Source organism: Dasypus novemcinctus, unplaced genomic scaffold (assembly GCF_030445035.2).
Source record: "Dasypus novemcinctus isolate mDasNov1 unplaced genomic scaffold, mDasNov1.1.hap2 scaffold_302, whole genome shotgun sequence".
NCBI lineage: Eukaryota > Metazoa > Chordata > Mammalia > Cingulata > Dasypodidae > Dasypus > Dasypus novemcinctus.
Window position 1 is genome coordinate 91,994 of NW_026688267.1, and position 18,296 is coordinate 110,289.

The 18,296-nt window shown below is 70.8% G+C and overlaps 1 protein-coding gene across 1 annotated transcript; it reads right to left on the reverse strand.

The window, feature by feature from the left end:
• Positions 1–936: 936 nt before the first annotated feature.
• Positions 937–9,815, reverse strand: MAP1S (microtubule associated protein 1S). Its single transcript, XM_058292812.1, is given in 9 exon segments — positions 937–2,385; positions 3,515–3,750; positions 4,603–5,105; positions 5,107–5,192; positions 5,194–6,861; positions 7,218–7,358; positions 7,649–7,731; positions 8,596–8,697; positions 9,686–9,815. Coding segments are annotated over 9 exon segments (3,105 nt in total). The 3' UTR covers positions 937–2,229.
• Between the last annotated feature and the right edge of the window lie 8,481 nt (positions 9,816–18,296).

Sequence of the window (18,296 nt, forward strand, 5' to 3'; positions counted from 1 at the left end):
GCCGGGCTGGGCCAGACAGCTGCTGGTGGGAGACAAAGATAGACAAGAGGTAGAGAGACAGACGGACGCAAATAGACGATGGGGGGGAGGGAAGACAGAGCCCACCTCAGAGCCAGGGGAAGGAGCCCGGCAGGGTGACGGCTGCGGGCAGGGCCGGGAAGGCGGGGGCTGGGGCAGCCCCCCCGCTGAGCCCGAGGGCCGAGCACCCCAGCCTGGGCACGCAGCGCTGCAGGCCCAGCTCAAAGGGACAGAGGGGCAGGGCCAAGCTGGACAGTGCCACCGCCGGCCAGCCGTGCGCAAGGCTGCACCCTCCTGGACTCCAGGCGTGGCGGCCGATAAATTCCCCTTTCACTTCATTTGTTCAAAAAACAACAGCAGGCCCCTTCCTTGTACCTGAAAACATTCTATTAATAATTCATGCCAAAATCCTGCCTCGGGGGTCTTTCCTTCCCCAAACAGCTCCCCAGGCCCCACATGGGTGGGAAACGGTTAGGGACGGAGGCCCCAGACCAGGCGTCTGGCCCACTGCTGTTTGTGTCAATAAAGTTTTATTGGCACACGGCCCCGCTCATCCACGTACGCTTTCATCCCCCAGCGGGAGAGCAGCGCCCGCAGGGCCCAGAGCGCCCCACGGCCTCAGACAATCACCAGCTGCCTGAGGCAAAAGGAACTCTGCGGGGAACAGTGAGCAGCACGGAGGGGTGTTGGGGGTCTTGGGTTCAAGGCAGGGGGAGCTTCCCTGCTCAGCTGTGGGCAGGCTCCTGTCACCTGCCGTGTCCAAGGAAATGTGGCAGCTGCCGGAGCCCCCGTCTCGTGACCTGAGGCCCATGTGAGGAGGGACACAGCGGCAACGGGAGAACCACCAAGGACTGAGAGTGAAAAGCCCAGATTTCCACAAGTTTACCAAGACCAGGTGGAGTTCTTCCTTGAAACATATCAATTTTAGGAAATTTATTAGACTATAAGGAAAAGAAGACTAACTTGTGATGTCCTCCAGTGACTCTTAGCTTTATGCATTTTGGGGCTCTGTTATTAAGTGTGTACAAGTTTGGAACGGTTAGATCTTGCTTAAGTAAAAGGTCTGATTTGATGCGCCTTATTTCCAGGAACATACCAAAAATATAACTTTATTATTGGCATGACTATATCTGCTTTAATTTTTCCAATTTGCTTTTTAAAATATTTACCAGATTTATCTTTTCCCATCCTTTAAATTTTTCAGCATCTTTAACTTAAGCATTTCTTGTAACCAACATAGAGCTTGAGTTAAAAAAAAAAAAAAGCCTGACACTACCTTTTAAGTAGAATTTTCATCTGTTTATATTTTCTAAAAATACCAGCAATTTTTATGTATTTCCATGATCTTTGGGCTTTCCATGTGTACCACCACCTTTATGAGCCTTCTATTGAATTTTCTCATTCATTTTAACTCTAATTTTCCTCCTCTACTGATGTGAAGGTTATGGACTATTTCTACTGTAGAAACTTTAAATATTCTTACTTTGCTCATCCAAATTAAACGTGGCCCTCTTCAAATAACATGAGGATTTTAGGGCCCTCCCATTTCACTCCGGCTTGTCCTTCTCTACGTTTAATTTCAGCTTGAATCGCACAGCCTGCACTGGCCGGTGGCTCTGCCTCTGGCATCGCCTGTGGACACAGGGTCCACACGGGGACACCCTTCGGGACCACAGGCCACGTGGAGTCGTCTGCACCGGCTCAGGACAGGCCGTGATCTTCGTTTGAAAACAGCGGGAATTGACTGGCAGGGTTCTGTCACCCCGCAGCTCTGGGGGGGGGACCCTGCCCCTCCCAGCTGCTGTGGCCCCCGCCCTGCCACCCCGGCCCCCTCCCCGTGCCTGCTGCCTCCTTCCCTAGGGACACCTGCCGCTGGGTTCAGGGGGCGCCGGATAACCCAGTGGGCGTCATCTGGGACCCTCACGGCCGCACACCTGCAGAGACCCCTTCCCCAGGCCGCGGCCAGCACCCGGAGGGAGCCGTTTAGGGGACCGCCCCCCCCCACACTGGAAGCAGGCTCCTCACCCCCCCACAGCCCCCCTCCCACTCCCCTCCACGCACCACCACCCGCGGTCAGTCTCGGGGCCTGATTGGGGGGGGGGTTGCAGCCGTCGCAGGTGTGTGCGCTGGAAGGCCCGCCCCGCCTCAGTTTCCCCGCCAGCGAGCCAGAAGGAAGAGGCGGCAGCCGGGGGCAGGCGTTTATTCCCGGGGCTAGAACTCCACCTTGCAGGCGGGGAAGGTCTCGTCCTGCATGGCCACCGTGCTGCTGCTGCCCAGCACCGTCACGCCGAGCGCCTGCTGCGCCGCGCGCGTCTCCTGGTACCACTCGCGCATGGCCGCCGACTCGAAGGTGGGGACCACGGTGACCTGCGGGGGGCGCAGGTGAGGGCGCCGCCGGCCCCGCCCACACCACGCCCCCAGGCCACCGGCCACGCCCCCGGGCCGCCCCGCCAGACCACGCCCGCACCACGCCCCCGGGCCACCGCCCACGCCCATGCTAGCCACGCCCACGCTAGGCCATGCCCCGCCCCCCGTCCTGGCCACACCCTCACCAGATTACAGCCCCGCAGACCATGCCAGGCCACGCCCCCGGCCACGCCCACACCACGCCCCCGGGCCGCCCACGCCCAGACCAGACCAGACCTGGGTCGGCCACGCCCACATCACGCCCCCGGGGCCGCCCCCGCCAGACCACGCCCCCGGGCCGCCCACGCCCAGACCAGCCCTGGGTCGGCCACACCCACATCACGCCCCCGGGGCCGCCCCCGCCAGACCACGCCCAGGGCCCGCCACGCCCACACCACGCCCCCGGGCCACCCACGCCCAGACCAGCCCTGGGTCGGCCACGCCCACATCACGCCCCCGGGGCCGCCCCCGCCAGACCACGCCCAGGGCCCGCCACGCCCACACCACGCCCCCGGGCCTGGCCACACCCTCACCAGATTACAGCCCCGCAGGCCATACCAGGCCACGCCCCTGGGCCGGCCACGCCCACACCAGATTACAGTCGTCGGCCACGCCCACGCCAGACCACGCCCACACCAGACCACGCCCAGGGCCGGCCACACCCTCACCAGATTACAGCCCCGCAGGCCATACCAGGCCACGCCCCGGGCCGGCCACGCCCACAGCAGATTACAGCCGTCGGCCACGCCCACACCAGGTTATGGTCCGGCCCGGGCCGACCACTCCCACCAGACCATGCCCCTGTCCCAGCCATGTCCCTGGATCCAGCCATGCCCCCACCGGGTTCCGCCCCCGGCCACGCCCCCAGGCCCGACCACGCCCCCGCCAGGTTACAGCCCCGTCGGCCACGCCCCCCCACGTCCGGGGAGGGGTTGGCCACGCCCCCGGGTTTGACCACGCCCCCCCGGCTAGGCTCCCATTGCGCTGGGTCCGCCAGGGACGAGCGCATGCGCACCCCCACGCCTTCCGACTCCAGGGAGCTAGGAGGAGAGGAGAGGGGAGGGGAGGGGGAGGGCAGGGGGGCGCGCACCTGCAGCTCGCGGTCCCACCGCGCCTTGGCCGCCAGCAGCGCGTCCAGGATGCCGCGCAGCGCCGTCTCCTTGCCCTGGTCCTGGCCGCTGATGACGTAGCAGAGCGCGCGCACCCGCGAGAAGAACTCCTCGCCCACCTGCTGCGCGCTGCGCCCCCCGGGCAGGTAGGCCAGGTCCACGTAGACGGGGCTGCCGGGGGCGGCCACCGCGCCCCCTGACCGGCTGCCGGCGGTCCCTGCGGGGAGGGGGGCTGGTCAAAGCCCCTCCCCGGCCGGAGCGAGGAGGGGGCTCCCCCCACCCGCTGGGAGTGAGGGCGGGGGTCTCAGGAGCCCGGGTGGGCGCTACGGGGCGGACAAGCTTGGGGTGAGTGGCGCCCCCCAGCCTCGGTTTCCCTGAGCCGCAGGAGCGCCGGGAGGGGGCCGCGTGCTCCCCGCCCTGGAGAGCCCCTTTTGGACAACAGCTGCCCCGTGTGGACCTACCCGGCCGTGGGTGCCACCCCTTCCCGCCACCGCGTCGGGAGCAGGGCCTGGGGACCCCCGGAACCCAGTCCAGCCGGGAGGACACCCTCCGTGAGCCGCGCCAGTGAGGACCCCGGCCCCCCCCCCGCCCCCCCGCCCTTCTCCCAGCCGCCGGCCCGAGGCTCTGGGCGCGCTGAGCTAAGAGCGCGGGACCCCGCGGGCCGAGAAGAGCCCCCGAGCCGCCCGGGCCCGCTGCACGGGTGGCCTGTCCAGACGTGGCTCAGGGCCAGAGCTGCATGGAGCCCGAGGCGGCGCGCCCCCAGGGGCTGCGGGCGGAGCTGGGAACTGGGACCCGCCAGCAACGGGGGCTCGAGGGCCCGAGCTGCTCGTGCTGCAGTCCCGTCCTCCGGGGTCTGGACGGGGTCCCCACGTGGCCGGGTCCCTAAGTGGCCCCGCCCCACCTCCCCCCGCGGGTCCTGAGCCTGGCTGGGGCGCACGCTCTAGGGACCCCCGGAGAAGGCGGCACCTGAAAGGAAACGTGGTTCCTGCTGAGGGCGCCCCTCCCTCTCCACCTCCCGACCTGCGGGTGGGAAACTCCCAGCGGACCCGCGGGCGCGCCCTGCACTCACCCGACACTGCCCGTGCGGCCGCTTTGGGGACGGAGGGCTTCCGAGACAGGGGCGCCGCGCCAGCCTTCTCGCCGGGCGCTCCCCGGGCGCTGGACGGCCGCGCAGCCCGGTCCCCACTGGCCAGCGCCTTGGCCTTGGCAGCGGCCGCTGGAGCGGCTCTGGGGCCGGCCGGGCCCGGGCCGGAGCCGGAGCGAGCAGGGGGCCTCCGGGCCCGCTCGGGGGGCAGCAGCTCGGGGTCCACCATGCAGATGCCGGGGGCAGCGGGCAGCGGGCGGGGGTCCTTGAGCGGGGCGGGCGGCGGGTCGCGGCGGCGAGGACACTCCAAGCTCTCGGGGTCCTCGTCGGAGTCGACGGGGCCGGGCGCGGCGGGCAGGGGGTCGGAGTCGGACAGGGTGGGCAGGGACTCGCTGACGGACGTGGGGGGCGTCTCCTCGGGCCCCGGGCCGCCCGCCCGCTGCTGGGACCGCGCGCTGCTGCCGTCGGAGCCGCCGGGCGAGGCCGCGGGGCGCGCCCTTGCGGTGCTCGAACTCGCAGGGCGACACCAGACACAGGTCCACGTCGTGCGGCGAGGCGGAGCGGCGCGCGCGGGGGGCCGCGCAGCGGGAGCACCAGTCCCGCCTCGCCCGCGGCCGGCGGCAGCACCTGCTCGGAGGACACGGACAGCGACTCGTCCACCTCGGTGGAGTGCGGGGAGCCCACCTCGGCGGGCAGCGAGGGCGTGGTCACGGTGGGCGAGGCGTCGGGCGCGGGCTCCCCGGCGCGCAGCGGGCTCAGGGACAGGCGCCCGGAGCCGTCGGGCCCGGGGCGGGGCTCGGGGGGCTCGGGGGGCTCGGGCGAGCGCGGGCGCGGCGGGCTGGTCTCGGGGCCCTCCCCGCCCCCCGGGCTCGGGCCCAGCTCCAGGCTGTGCTCCAGGCCGGGCGTGGCCGCCAGCGGGGAGGCGGGGGAGCCGCCGCCGGGGCCCGGGGGGGTCCCTCCTTCGGCGCAGCGGAAGCTGGGGGTGCTGTGCGGCCCCTCTGCAGGGGCCCCGGGCGCCCTCCGGGGTTTGGTCCCAGGGGCCCCCGCCTTTTTGGGGTCGGGCGCGGATGCCACACGCCGCGCGTCCCGGGGCTGTGTCCGGGCGCTGCCGGGCCGGGGCTCTCTCTTCGCATCGCGCGCTCCGGGGACCCGGGTCTCCCTCTCGGGCCGTGCCGGCTCCTTGCGGGGGGCCCCGGGGCGCTCCTGGCCGGGCCTGGCGGACGCCGGCCGGCCCTCCCGCCGCAGGCTGTCGCGCGAGCCCAGGCTCTCGCGGCTGTCGGCGCGCGGCGGCGCGTCCAGGTCGCGCGCGGTGACCGCGGGCTCGCGCAGGAAGCGCAGGTGCTGCAGGCGCGCCAGGCCCTCGAGGAGGCGCGCGGGCGGCGTGCGCCCCGGGAAGAGCGCGCGCACCACCTTGTCGCCGGCGCCCGCGGGCCGCCACACCAGCAGCGCGCACGCCGAGGGCGCGGGCTCGGGCTCGGCCGCGGGGTGCAGCACGTACAGGTCCAGGCGGCCCACGCCGAGCTTCTGGAAGAGCACGGCGGGCTGCGCGGGCTGCGGGCCGCGGCGCAGGGGCAGGGGCGCGATGCCCAGGCGGCCCAGCAGGCGCAGCGCCAGCGCCGCCTCGTCCTCGCCGCGCACCAGCGGCGCCTCGGCCGCCGGGGCCCCGGGCGCGCCGCGCGCGTTCAGGAACACGACGCCCAGGTCGGGCGACACGAGGCTGCGCAGCGCGTCGTCCCCGCCGGCCGCGCCCGCCGCCTCGCGCTCGGCCACCTTGCGCCGCAGCAGGCTGTTGAGGCCGGGCAGGCTGTCGGCGCCCGCGTGCGTCACCAGCACGGCGTCCACGCGGTCCAGGTGGCGCACCAGCTTCCAGAAGCTGGACCGCGGGCTGGAGCCGCCGTTGACCAGCACGGTGAAGCCGCTGACGGCGAAGAAGGCGGCGTCGCCCAGGCCGCCGGGGAACACGTAGCAGCAGGGCCGCGCGATCTTGAGGAAGCCGGCGGCGGCCGGCGGCTCCAGCAGCTCGAAGGGCGACGGCGGCTCCAGCGACTCCGCCACGTACTCCACGAACTCGCGCAGGCCCTCGGAGGCCGGCAGCTGCGCCGGGGGGTTCAGCCGCAGCCGCACGCGGCCCCCCAGGCCGGGCGCGCCCGACGCCAGCCGGTCCCAGCCCCCGAAGGCCGGGCAGGCGATGGTGAGCGTCGGCGGGGCGGGGGGCGCGGGCGTGGAGGCCAGGAGCTCCCCAACCTGCGGGTGGGGTGGCGCGTGAGGACGCCCCCCGACTCACCCAGGCCCCTCCGCCGAAACCCCAGAGCGAGACGCCCTGCCGGGCCCCAGACCGCCCGAGCCCCTCACTGCCCCAGGCCCTTTGCACTCACCGTTCTCCACACGCAGCCCTTTGGGGAGCCGCTCCCCCTTAGCCGCCCCCTGATCTCCTGCCTGGGGACACTGGGGGCTTCACCCGACCTTCCCAACAGCCCCGAGGACCCAGGCACGCAGCGTGACTCGGCTCCACGCGGGCTCAGGTTCACGCCCCGCCTCGGGGGTCAGTCTGGCCCCCGGCACCCCGGATGCCCGCACGGAGGTGGGGTGGGGGGGCGCACCTCTTTGTCCGCCAGGACCTGCAGGAAGTGGTGGGGCGAGAAGCCGCCCGTCTGCAGCAGCAGCTCCCCCGTGTCCTCCAGGCAGGGCCCTGCCAGCACCAGCAGCTTGTGCGGGGCGGGGTCCAGCAGAAGGTTCCGGAGCTGAGGAGGGCACAGCATCAAGGGCGTGCCCCCGCAGGACGCAGCCGGCACCCCGGGTGCACCCCCGACCCTAGACTGTGTCCCTGCCGTGCGCCGGGAAGGAGCTCGGAGCCCCCCCTGTGCCCTTGGCAGACTCCTGCTCATCCTGCAACGCCCGGCCCCGCGTCGCCTCTGCCAGGAAGCCCGCCCTGCTCCCCCTGGACTCCCTGTGGCCGTTCCTGACACTCTGTCTCCCCTGTGGGCCTGGGAGCTGGGGCCGAGCTCCGGGGACCCCCGGGGCGCCGTCCTACCTCGTCACACAGGGACTTGTCCGATGGGTTGAGCAGAACCAGCGTCTCCAGGGCGTCTCCGCGGTGGTGCAGGCTGCGCTGGCCTGCGGGTAGCGGGTGTGAGCCCAGCAGCCCTCACGGCGGCGCCCGCGCAGCAGCCCCCTCATCGGGCCGAGCACCGGGCGCCCGGTGGGGCGACCGTGTCCCCCAAGGGCCGGTCGAGGCACCCCCCGCCCCGCGGACGTGACTCTGTCTGCAAACGGGGGCCCCTGAAGACATGTCCTTCGGACGAGGCCACGCGGGGTGGGGGAGCCCCGACCGGGCCTTGGGACACGGACAGGCAGACGTCGGGGGGCAGGAGCGGGAGCCAGGCCCCCCTGGTTTTGGCTCGGGCATCCAGGGCTGTGAGCCCCTCGGGCGCCCCGTCTCCCGGCCAGGCACGAGCCCAGGAGGCCGAGGAGCGCGGGCAGGGCGGGTTCCGGCGCCCACAGCCTGCGCCGTGCCCTCTGCGAGGCCCCGAGGCCCCCGTCCCCAGCTCGGACCCCGCCAGTGGTGCTCCCTAGGGCGCATCGGGGAGATCAAGGCACGGGGCGGGCACGCGGCTGCCGCGCCGTGAGTGGACGGGACTCCCAGCCCCGCCCGCGAGGGGTCAGGGAGCCGCGAGGACCGGCCGGGACGAGGGACGGTCACTTCCTGCCGCCGACCGCCAGGGTGACTCAGCAGGAGCCTATGGCGACACGCGGGCCCCGCCCCGCGGCCCCCGGGCACCCCACAGCCCCCGCCTCGCGCCTCCCGGGTCCCCGTGCGTTGAGCGCCTACTGTGTGCCAGGCCCGTGAGGCCCCTCCCTCCACCGGCCACGCCCAGGCCCTGCTTCCCAGCCCCCCGAGAGCCAGGGTCCCGGCCCCCCCACGCCTCGGTTTCCCCATCGGTGCAGCGGCGCGACGCGCCAGCCCTGCCGCCACCCCACCTTTCACGATGCTGGAGAAGGTGGCCGAGTGGCGGGACACGAAGGCCTTCAGCTGCTCGTCCAGGCTGCACACGCCGGGGTCCACGTCCCAGGAGCGGACACCTGGCGGGGCAGGGGGTGTGAGCCGGCCGCCCCCCCACCTGTCCCAGCACCCCCGGACGCGGACCCCCAGCCCCCCCACCTGCCGGGCAGTGCCACCCCAGGCCCCACCCGGCCTCTCTCCTGGGGACGCCCCCTCCCCACCCTACTGGCCCTTCCAAGCCCACCTGCCAAGGCGCGCCTAAAGCTGTGGGCCCTTCCCCACCCTGACCCCGCGCATCCCTGCACCGGCCCATGGGTGCTCGGGACACGCCCCTGGGTGCTTCTGAGGGTGGGGCAGGGGTGAACCCCAGCGCTGCCAGGTGAGGGCACAGGTGCCGCCTGACTCACCCGGTGCTTTCAGGTGCCCCAGGCCACCCCGGCCGCGCCCAGTGCGGAAAGCGCGCCCCGCGGGCCTGGCCCGGCGCCCTCCCTGCCCGCACCCGCAGGGACCCCCCACCCCCCCCCCCGGCACGAGGCCCCCCGGCCCCGCCCTGCCCCCACCCGCTGCAGGGAGGTGGGGCGCCCCGAAAGGGGCCTGGGGCGCAGGGCCGGGGGGCCTGGCCGCCGGGGGAAGGGGGGGCGTCTGCGCGCGCGACCCACTTGGCGCATGACGGACCCCGGGGGCGGAGAGGGGGCGCCCCGCGGGGCTGCAGCGCGGGCCCCTCCCCACGAGCGCGGGCCCGAGGCCCGGCCGTGACCCCAGGGGGCGCCCGCGGGGAGCGCCTGGGCCTGCGCCCGGAGGGGGGGGGGGGCGGCCCCGACCCCCGGGTCCCCCCCCCCCCCGAGGTGGCCCCGCGCCCCCCTCCCCCTTCCCCGGGCCCCCCTTCCCCGTGCCCCGCGCTCATCCCGGGCCCCCCGCGACCCCGCGATCGCCCCCAGGTCCCCCCAGGCCCCCCGGGCGCTCGCTCCCCCCCCGGGACCCCTCCCCTCCCCCTCCCCCCTCCCCCCCTCTCCCCTCCCCCTCCCCCCGCCCCCGCCCCCCGCCCCCCGGCCCGGCCCGGCCGCCGACCTCGCTCCAGCTGCTCCCGCGCGTAGCCCAGCAGCGCGGGGCGCCCGCACTCGCCGCCCACCACGAGCAGCAGCGCCCCCGCCGCCCCCGCCGCGCCCGCCGCCCCCGGCCGCGCAGGCCCCGCCGCCATCTTCGCGCCGCCGCGCCCGCCCCGCCCCGCCCCGCCGTGACGTCACCCGCGGCCAATCGGGAGGCGGCGCGCCGGGCGCGGGCCCCGCCCCTTAAAGGCCCCGGCCGCGCGGGAGCCGCAGGCGCCGCCCCGCCCCGCCCCGCCGTGACGTCACCCGCGGCCAATCGGGAGGCGGCGCGCCGGGCGCGGGCCCCGCCCCTTAAAGGCCCCGGCCGCGCTGGCCGCAGGCGCCGCCCCGCCCCGCCGTGACGTCACCCGCGGCCAATCAGAAGGCGGCGCGCCGGGCGCGGGCCCCGCCCCTTAAAGGCCCCGGCCGCGCTGGCCGCAGGCGCCGCCCCGCCCGCGAGCCCCCCGCCCGCCGCGCGCCTTTGTCCGCCCGCCCGTGGCCCCTCGGGCTCGGCGCGCGCGGGGGCTGGGGGCGCAGAGGCCCTCGGCCGACTCCGGGCCCTGCCCTGGGCCCCCGCCCGGCCCATCATTCATTCATTCATTCATTCATTCGGGAGCGCGCGTCACGTGACTGCAGGGGACTCGGGGCCCGCCCCGCGCTCCCCGCGCACTGGGCCCCGAGTCTCGGTTTTGGCCAGAGAAACAAAACTCCTCTTGTCCTTAGGGCTTTGAGGGATGTGTAGGAGTTCAGTAAGCGTGCGGGGTCGGGGCTGATGGGGCCAGAGCAAGTTACAGCAAGTGCCAAGGTTCGGAGGGGAGAAAGCGATGAGCTGGCGACACACGCAGCGCCTTCGGTGTCATTTTACTCCATTAGCGCCTTGCCTACGAGCCCAGGTCCACGAGGCAGCCGCCGTGCCTGCGGCCGTTTAAGAGGCCGGGAGAGGAAGGCCCCGGGCGCCTCGGCGTCCCGCCCGCCGCCTCTCCTTCTCCCAACTTCCTCCTGGCCAGGGTGTAACGGCCGCGGGGCCGCCAGCCTCGACACTCTAACTTCCTCTCTCCTTGGGGCCCGCATCCTTCCTCTGTCCCCGCCGCCCCCACTTGGCTGCCGCCCTGTCCGGCTCGCGTCCTGGCGCCCGTGATTTCCTCGTGGTTGCTCTGAGCAGTGGCCGGGGTCAGGCCGCGTCTCCCCGGCCTGAGGCTCCCTGGGTCCCTGGCCTGGAGCAGGACGGGAAGGCTGCCATACGGACTTCTGGACCGGACCGGGGCAGGATTCGAACCCGGAGCTTCCCTGCGCCAGAGGCCAAGGTCTGGCTTTGATATTAATTCCGGTTGCTTTTGGGGGGTCTCGAGATGCCAAGACATGTCTCCACGGGGTTCCAGTTTGCAGAGAAGAGTCCCTCCCCCCCTTGGTCTTTGGGGCGGGGGGCCTGGGAAGCCCCTCCCCAGAGGAAGAGGCACCTGAGGGTCATTTCCCAAACCCCAGGCATCCCACTCGGGGCCCTGCCCTCCCGCCTCTGTCCACGGCCGCAGAGGGGCCAGGTGACAGCACCTGTGGGGACACAGCCTGCCCCCCCCCAAGGCCGCCGGGGGGTCCCAGCTTCCCCCCTGCAATTCTTCCTCCTCTTGGAAGTTTGGGCGGAGGGTTAGCCTGGATGCCGTGGACCCCCTCCCCGCTGGTGTCCCCTGGCCTGTCCCGTGTTGCTGTAACACAGTCTTACCTGGTTTTCATCATTTTTTAGTTTTTTGTTTTGAGGTATCGGGGCCGGGGATTGAACCCGGGACCTCGTAAGTGGGAAACTGGTGCTCAACCACCGAGTTACTCGGGCTCTTGACCCAGAGATGGTTTCTCGTTTGTGTGCTTGTTTGTTTTTCGGAAGTAATGGGGATCGAACCCGGGACCTCGTGAGTGGGAGGCAGGTGCTCAACCGCTGAGCGACCTCTGCTCCCCTTCTCTGGTTTTAAACGTCACCCAAACGGGATCAGAGGGGACCTCGCGCCTCTGGTCATGGCGAGGGGCAGGTGCGCGGCGGTGTGGTCCTCCCACACACCAGCGTTTTTCCTCTTTTGTTAGGAAACCTACACAACGTAGAAATCGCCGCTTTACCCGCCTCGGGGCGCACAGTTCAGTGGGATCGGGGCACCCACGATGCTGAACAGCCGTCTCCCCTAATTCCAGAAAGTTCTCATCACCCGGTGCAAACCCTGCCCGCGCTCACCCCGGCCCCTGGCCCCCGGCTGCTGCCCGCGCCCGGGGCCCTGCCTGTCCTGGCGTTTCGCGCAGGTGGAGTCGTGGCGCGCGTCGCCCCCGCCGGACGGGGACCCACGCGTGTCCACGGGGCCTGGTGCTGCCACCTGGGGGCCGCCGTGAGCACCGCAGCCGGGGACGCGGTGGCCGGGGTTTTGTCTGAGCGCCTGCTCCTCTTCTTGTGCATCTCCCGAGCGGCGTGGGGCTGCCGGGCCGTGGGGTAACTCCGCGCTTTCCTTCTCGAGGAGCCGCCAAACCGCTTTCCCCGGCCGCTGCGCCCTTTTACGTCCTCGCGACCACGCGGGAGGGTTCGGGTTTCTCCCACGCTTGTTACTTTCTGTTTTTTTTTTTTTATTTTGTTTATCGTTGTTATTGTAGCCACCGGGTGCCGGTTTTCCAGGCCTCTCCGCTTACCTGGTCGTGGACGTGTCCAGCCCGGGGCTGCGGCCAGTCCAGCGGCTTGGAGCATTTTCCTGTGCGTCCAGGTCGTTCTCCCTGGAAAGGGCCCCTGGCGGAAAGAGGTGGCCGAGCCGTGTCGCCCCCCCAGGCCCACACGGGGGGCCGGCCCCGCCCTCCCACGCAGACCCTGTCCACGTGCATCCAGCGCGTCGCCGTCGCCGTCGCTCAGCGCAGTTGTGCAAGCTCGTGTCATCCTCGTGACAGCCCGCCTGTGCGCTGAGTGAACGCCTGAAGGAAACCTGAGGGTCAGAGGTCAAGCGGCTAAATGGGATCTGGGACCCTGGCCGGCGTCTGACCCGGGAGGACTTCCCGGAGGAGGAGGAGGCGGTGCTGCAGCCAGGACCTGAGGTAGCAGGGGCGTTGAGCACCTGGGGGGCAGTGCCCGAGGCCAGTGGAAGGACGAGCATCTCCTGTGGGGCCAGCAGAGCCTGTGCGAGGCTGCAGGGGACGGGGGGGGGCTGCAGGGGAAGTGGGGGGACGGGGCTGCAGGGGACGGGGGGGGCTGCAGGGGACAGTGGGGGGCTGCAGGGGATGGGGGGTGGAGGTGACAGTGGGGAGTGCAGGAGACAGTGGGGGGGCTGCAGGAGACAGTGGAGGGTGCAGGAGATAGTGGGGGGCTGCCGGGGAAGTGGGGGTGCAGGAGACAGTGGGGGGGCTGCAGGGGAAGTGGGGGGACGGGGATGCAGGAGACAGTGGGGGTGCAGGAGATAGTGGGGGGCTGCCGGGGACGTGGGGCCTGCAGGAGACAGTGGGGGGGCTGCAGGGGAAGTGGGGGGACGGGGCTGCAGGAGACAGTGGGGGTGCAGGGGACGTGGGGGGAGGGGGAGGGGGCTTCAGGAGACAGTGGGGGCTGCAGGAGATAGTGGGGGGCTGCAGGGGACAGTGGGGGTGCAGGAGACAGTGGGGGCTGCAGGGGAAGTGGGGGGACGGGGCTGCAGGGGACGTCAGGGGTGGGGGGACGGGGCCGCAGGAGACAGCGGGGGCGGCAGGAGAGGCGGGAGTGCGGGAGGCGCGGGCAGGGCCGGGGCCCGGGGATTTGTGGAGGCCGCGGGTGAGAGTGGAGGGTGGACGGATGAATTAATCTGGCCCTAAGGATTGGGGAGCATGCCTGGTACACAGCAGGCGCTCAATACGCGTGCAGAAGGGAGGAGGCTCGGGGCCCTTCGCAGCCCAGGACCAAGGACCCCAAGCCCCGCCCGCTGTCCCCCCCTCGGTCCCCAGGACCTGCCCCTGCGTTGGCCCCTGCATCTCCTCTAGGCCCCTGGGGTGGGCCGGGGGGACCCCGAGATGGGGGAGGGAGGCACCCGTTCTGGGGGTGTTTCTGTGCCAGTGGGAGGGGCTCTGGGCAGGCCACAGCCAACTGCACCCCCCAACGGGGTCCTGCCCCGCCCCTCCCCTCCCGTCGCTGCCCCCAGCGGGGTCCAGGCCGAAGCTGCCGCGTGGCCTGACACAGAGACACAGAGAGCAGACAACCAGGGTGGGGGGAAGGGGAGAGAAATAAATAAGTAAAATAAATCTTTAAAACAACAACAAAAAAGCCCCAGGGGCTGTGTCGGGGTGGGCCGGCCTTCGGGGCGGGTCCAGAGGGATGGAGGAGCCAAGCAGTCCCAGTGACCCCCTGGGCCTGTCCCCCGCCTGTCCCCCACATGAGACACGAGGCTGAGGATGACACGGCCCACGAAACCGGGGAGCGGAGGCAGCTCAGCGGCCGAGCGCCTGCCCGCGGCAGAGGCCCTGGGTTCAATTCCTGGCTCCTCCAGAGGAAAATAAAAAAGGGCACGAGCCCCCAGCCTGCCGGCGTTCAAATCCCAGGACTGTCCTGGGCCTCAGTTTCCCAGCCTCTTAAACAGCTGTAAGGTCAGCCCCTAGATTAGGGGTCATTATGAGATTAAAGTAGTAAAACGTGGCCGCTGTGCAGCCCACCCCGGGGGCTAAGGGCTGGCCGTGCTAGTTGTTATATTTTTTTACTTTTTATTTAAGTATATCATTCACACACGAACACGCATAAACAGGAAGTGCATAGTAAAGATTGTGAACTTACAAAATGAACACAGAGCACCACACGGGGCTCCTGCGTCACCAACTCTTTGCGTTGCCCTGGAGGGCTGGTTATTTTTGTAATTTAGCCTTTTGCTTTGGACACCGGCTGGCCACAAATAACTCTCCGAAAAAACAGCCGGCGCAGCCGCCCGCGTCTCCCCCGGGAGGAAGCTGGCGCCCGGGGCTGGATTAAGCCTCAGCTCGGCGCCCCAGCAGCCCTTTTGCGCTTAGGAGCCCCGGCGCATGCGCGCCTCGAGTCGCCCACGTGTCTCGGCATCGAGGGGCCACGGACGGGGCCGGCAGCCCTGGGGGCGTCGGGCAGACACCCCGGTTCCAGATCTGGCTCCTGGCTGTCGGGGTGTGTGTTCTGAGTGCTGCCCCCTCCTAGGCCGGGGTGTGGAGAGGACAGGAATGGGGTGCAGCCAGCACGAGTGGGGTGTGGAGAGGACAGGAATGGGGTGCAGCCCTGGGCACAAATAGGGTGTGGAGAGGACAAAGAAATGGGGTGCAGCCCTGGGCACAAGTGGGGTGCAGAGAGGACAGGAATGGGGTGCAGCCAGCACGAGTGGGGTGCAGAGAGGACAGGAATGGGGTGCAGCCGGCACAAGTGGGGTGCAGAGAGGACAGGAATGGGGTGCAGCTGGCACAAGTGGGGTGCAGAGAGGACAGGAATGGGGTGCAGCTGGCACAAGTGGGGTGCAGAGAGGACAGGAATGGGGTGCAGCTGGCACGAGTGGGTGCAGAGAGGACAGGAATGGGGTGCAGCCGGCACGAGCGGGGTGCAGAGAGGAAGGAATGGGGTGCAGCTGGCACAAGTGGGGTGCAGAGAGGACAGGAATGGGGTGCAGCCAGCACGAGTGGGGTGTGGAGAGGACAAAGGAATGGGGTGCAGCTGGCACAAGTGGGGTGTGGAGAGGACAAAGGAATGGGGTGCAGCTGGCACAAGTGGGGTGCAGAGAGGACAGGAATGGGGTGCAGCCGGCACGAGTGGGGTGCAGAGAGGACAGGAATGGGGTGCAGCCGGCACGAGTGGGGTGCAGAGAGGACAGGAATGGGGTGCAGCCGGCACGAGTGGGTGCAGAGAGGACAGGAATGGGGTGCAGCCGGCACGAGTGGGGTGCAGAGAGGACAGGAATGGGGTGCAGCCGGCACGAGCGGGGGGCAGCCTCGAGCTGGGCAGAGGGTCGGGCTGGGCCCCAGGACCCTGAGCGGCCGGGACGCCGGTTCCCCAACACTGGGATCAGCATCTCCCGGACTCGCAGCTTCGCTCCTCCTGCCTCAGTTTCCTCGCCTGTAAATCTGGGGGCGGCGCCGGGGCAGCCGCCGGTTTAGGGAGCCCCGGGGGCGAAGCCCACGCCGCCCTGCCTGCTCCGGGGCCCGCGCGAAGGGGCGGCCGCCCTGAGCCTCAGTTTCCCCCCCAGGACACCGACCCCGGGCCTTCGTCGCGCCCGGGGCCGCCCATTGGCCCAGCGCCGCCCGCCGGGGCCTATCGCGTTCACCCGCTCGCCGCTGGCCCCGCCCCCGCCTCAGCCCCTCAGCCAATCGCGTCCTCCCTCGCGCTAGTTCCGCCCCGCGGCCGCCGCGCCCAATCGCAGGCCTCCTTTCTGCTGGCCCCGCCCCGCCCGCTCCCGCCCGCGCCGGGCTCGGAGCCCGCCCCCTGGTGGTCCGGGCCGGTTGCTGCTTCGCCCCCATTTTACGGCGGGCAGCGCATGCGCATGCCCCTCTCCGCCTCCCCCGCGCGCCGCCTCCTCCAGGAAGCCGCCCGGGCCCGCCCTCCCCCTCTGGCCCAGCCCGGGTTGGGTCCCGCGGCTCCCACCCCTCGTCCTGACTCCAGCAGCACCCCAGGGTCCTGGATGCGCCCCCAAGGGGGACCCGGGCCGCTGGTTGAAGGGGAGGAGGACTGAGCCCCCTGCGCCCCGCTCCCAGCCCTCCCCAGGCAGCGGCGGACTCAGCGGAGAGCATGGGCGGGGCTCCGAGCACGACCTGGTGGAGAGCAGCCGCCCCCGCCCACCCCGGGCCCCCCACCCAGCCCCGTGCCGGGCGGGGCCGCCGGCCACAGACGGGCGGGGGAGGAGGTCCCCGGATTCCAGCGCCGCACAGACCCCCGCCCGCTGCCCCGGGGGGCCCTGGGGGACCCCGGGGGACCCCGAGCTCGCCCTGGCAGTTCCGCCGCGACTCCCAGCTGCGCCGGCGCGGGCACCGGGCCCCCTCGCCCACCTGGCGGCGGCCCCGGCCCCCCGGGCCCCGCACCCCACCCGCCGCGTCGCCCCTTTCCTCTCCCTCCGCCTCCAGTTCTAGCTCCGCACCTGCCCACGCCCCCCACCTGCCCGCCTCGCCCCCTCCCACTCAGCCCCCGGCCCCGCCTCGGGGTCCCTCACCGCAGAGTGGACCCCAGGCCCCTCCCCGCCCCGCTCCTGCAGGCCCCCGCCCCTCCTGTCGCCCTCGCCGTCCCCTCAGCCCACCGGGCCCCCGCCCGCCCCAGGCCCTTTGCACCTGCCCCTGGCTGCCCGGAGCTCTCCCCCGCGCTCGCCTCGCCAGCCCCTGCTGCTCTTGGGGGGTCTCGGCTGAGAGCCCCCTCCCCACGCAGGGCCGTCTCTGTCCTCTCTCGCCTGTGACCCTCCCGGTTGCGCGCGCAGCCCCCTTCCCGTGCGCGTTTTCCCCACAGCCTTCTCTCATCCCGGGCGCCGTGGGGACGGGGACCGCGTCCCTCCGCGGGACACAGAAGCAGCTCCGGGCCCAGGCGGTACTAGCGCTCACCCCGCGGACCTCCCGCCGAGACCCCCGCGCGGGAACAGCGGACGCGCCCGGTTAGGGCCTGGGAAGTGATTTGCGCCCCGCGGCGTCGCGGCCGCGGGAAGCTCTGCCCCTTCCAGGTGGAAAAGCCGAGCGCGGCGCCGCAGAGGCCGGACCTGGCCCGCCTCCGTCAGCCTCGGGTGCTCCTGGCCCGGGGCCCGGCAAGCTCCCTGAGGGCTGGTCCCTGGGGGACGGCCTGGCCCCTGGCCCGAGGCCGCTCGCCATCGCGCCCCTTTCCACAATTTTTCTCTGCGGAGAGCGAGCACCAAAAGCCGAGAAAGGACACAGGAAAAGGCCCCCCGGGAGCTGGGGAGGCACGGCGGGAGGAGAGGGAGGACAGCGGCCGCGGGGGCAGGGGCAGGCCCGGGCGGGCCAGTGGACGGGAAGGGGCAGCAGGGCGGTAACACAGCGGGATCCAGCGGTCAATGTGCCAGTGGTTTCAGCTGAAAGGAACGGCCTGAGGGGTGGGAGAGAAAGGAAAAGAGAGAGAGCAGCGGGTCAGAAAATTGTCAATGCGATTCGGGGGTTGAACAGAATAAGGAGAAAAGGCTTCTCACTTGAGCAGGGAGGCCTCTGCCAACAGCCACCGCCCATCTGTGATAAAAGAAGAAATCGTAGGGAACTGGCACTCGGAACGAAGCTCCTTAACCTGATTTTCTAAAGAAACAAACAAAATCCCCTAGTGCACACGCCAGCCCGACGGTGGGAGGGTGGAGGCGTTCTCCTGAAGATCCAGGCACAGGGAGGCGGATTTGGCTCAACGACTAGAGCGTCCGTCTACCACATGGGAGGTCCGCGGTTCAAGCCCCGGGCCTCCTGACCCGTGTGGAGCTGGCCCATGCGCAGTGCTGATGCGCGCAAGGAGTGCCGTGCCACTCAGGGGTGTCCCCCGTGTAGGGGAGCCCCACGTGCAAGGAGTGCGCCCCGTAAGGAGAGCCGCCCAGCGCGAAAGAAAGTGCAGCCTGCCCAGGAGTGATGCCACACACACACAGAGCTGACGCAACAAGGAGATGCGACAAAAAGGGACATGGATTCTGGTGCTGCTGATAAAGGAAGAA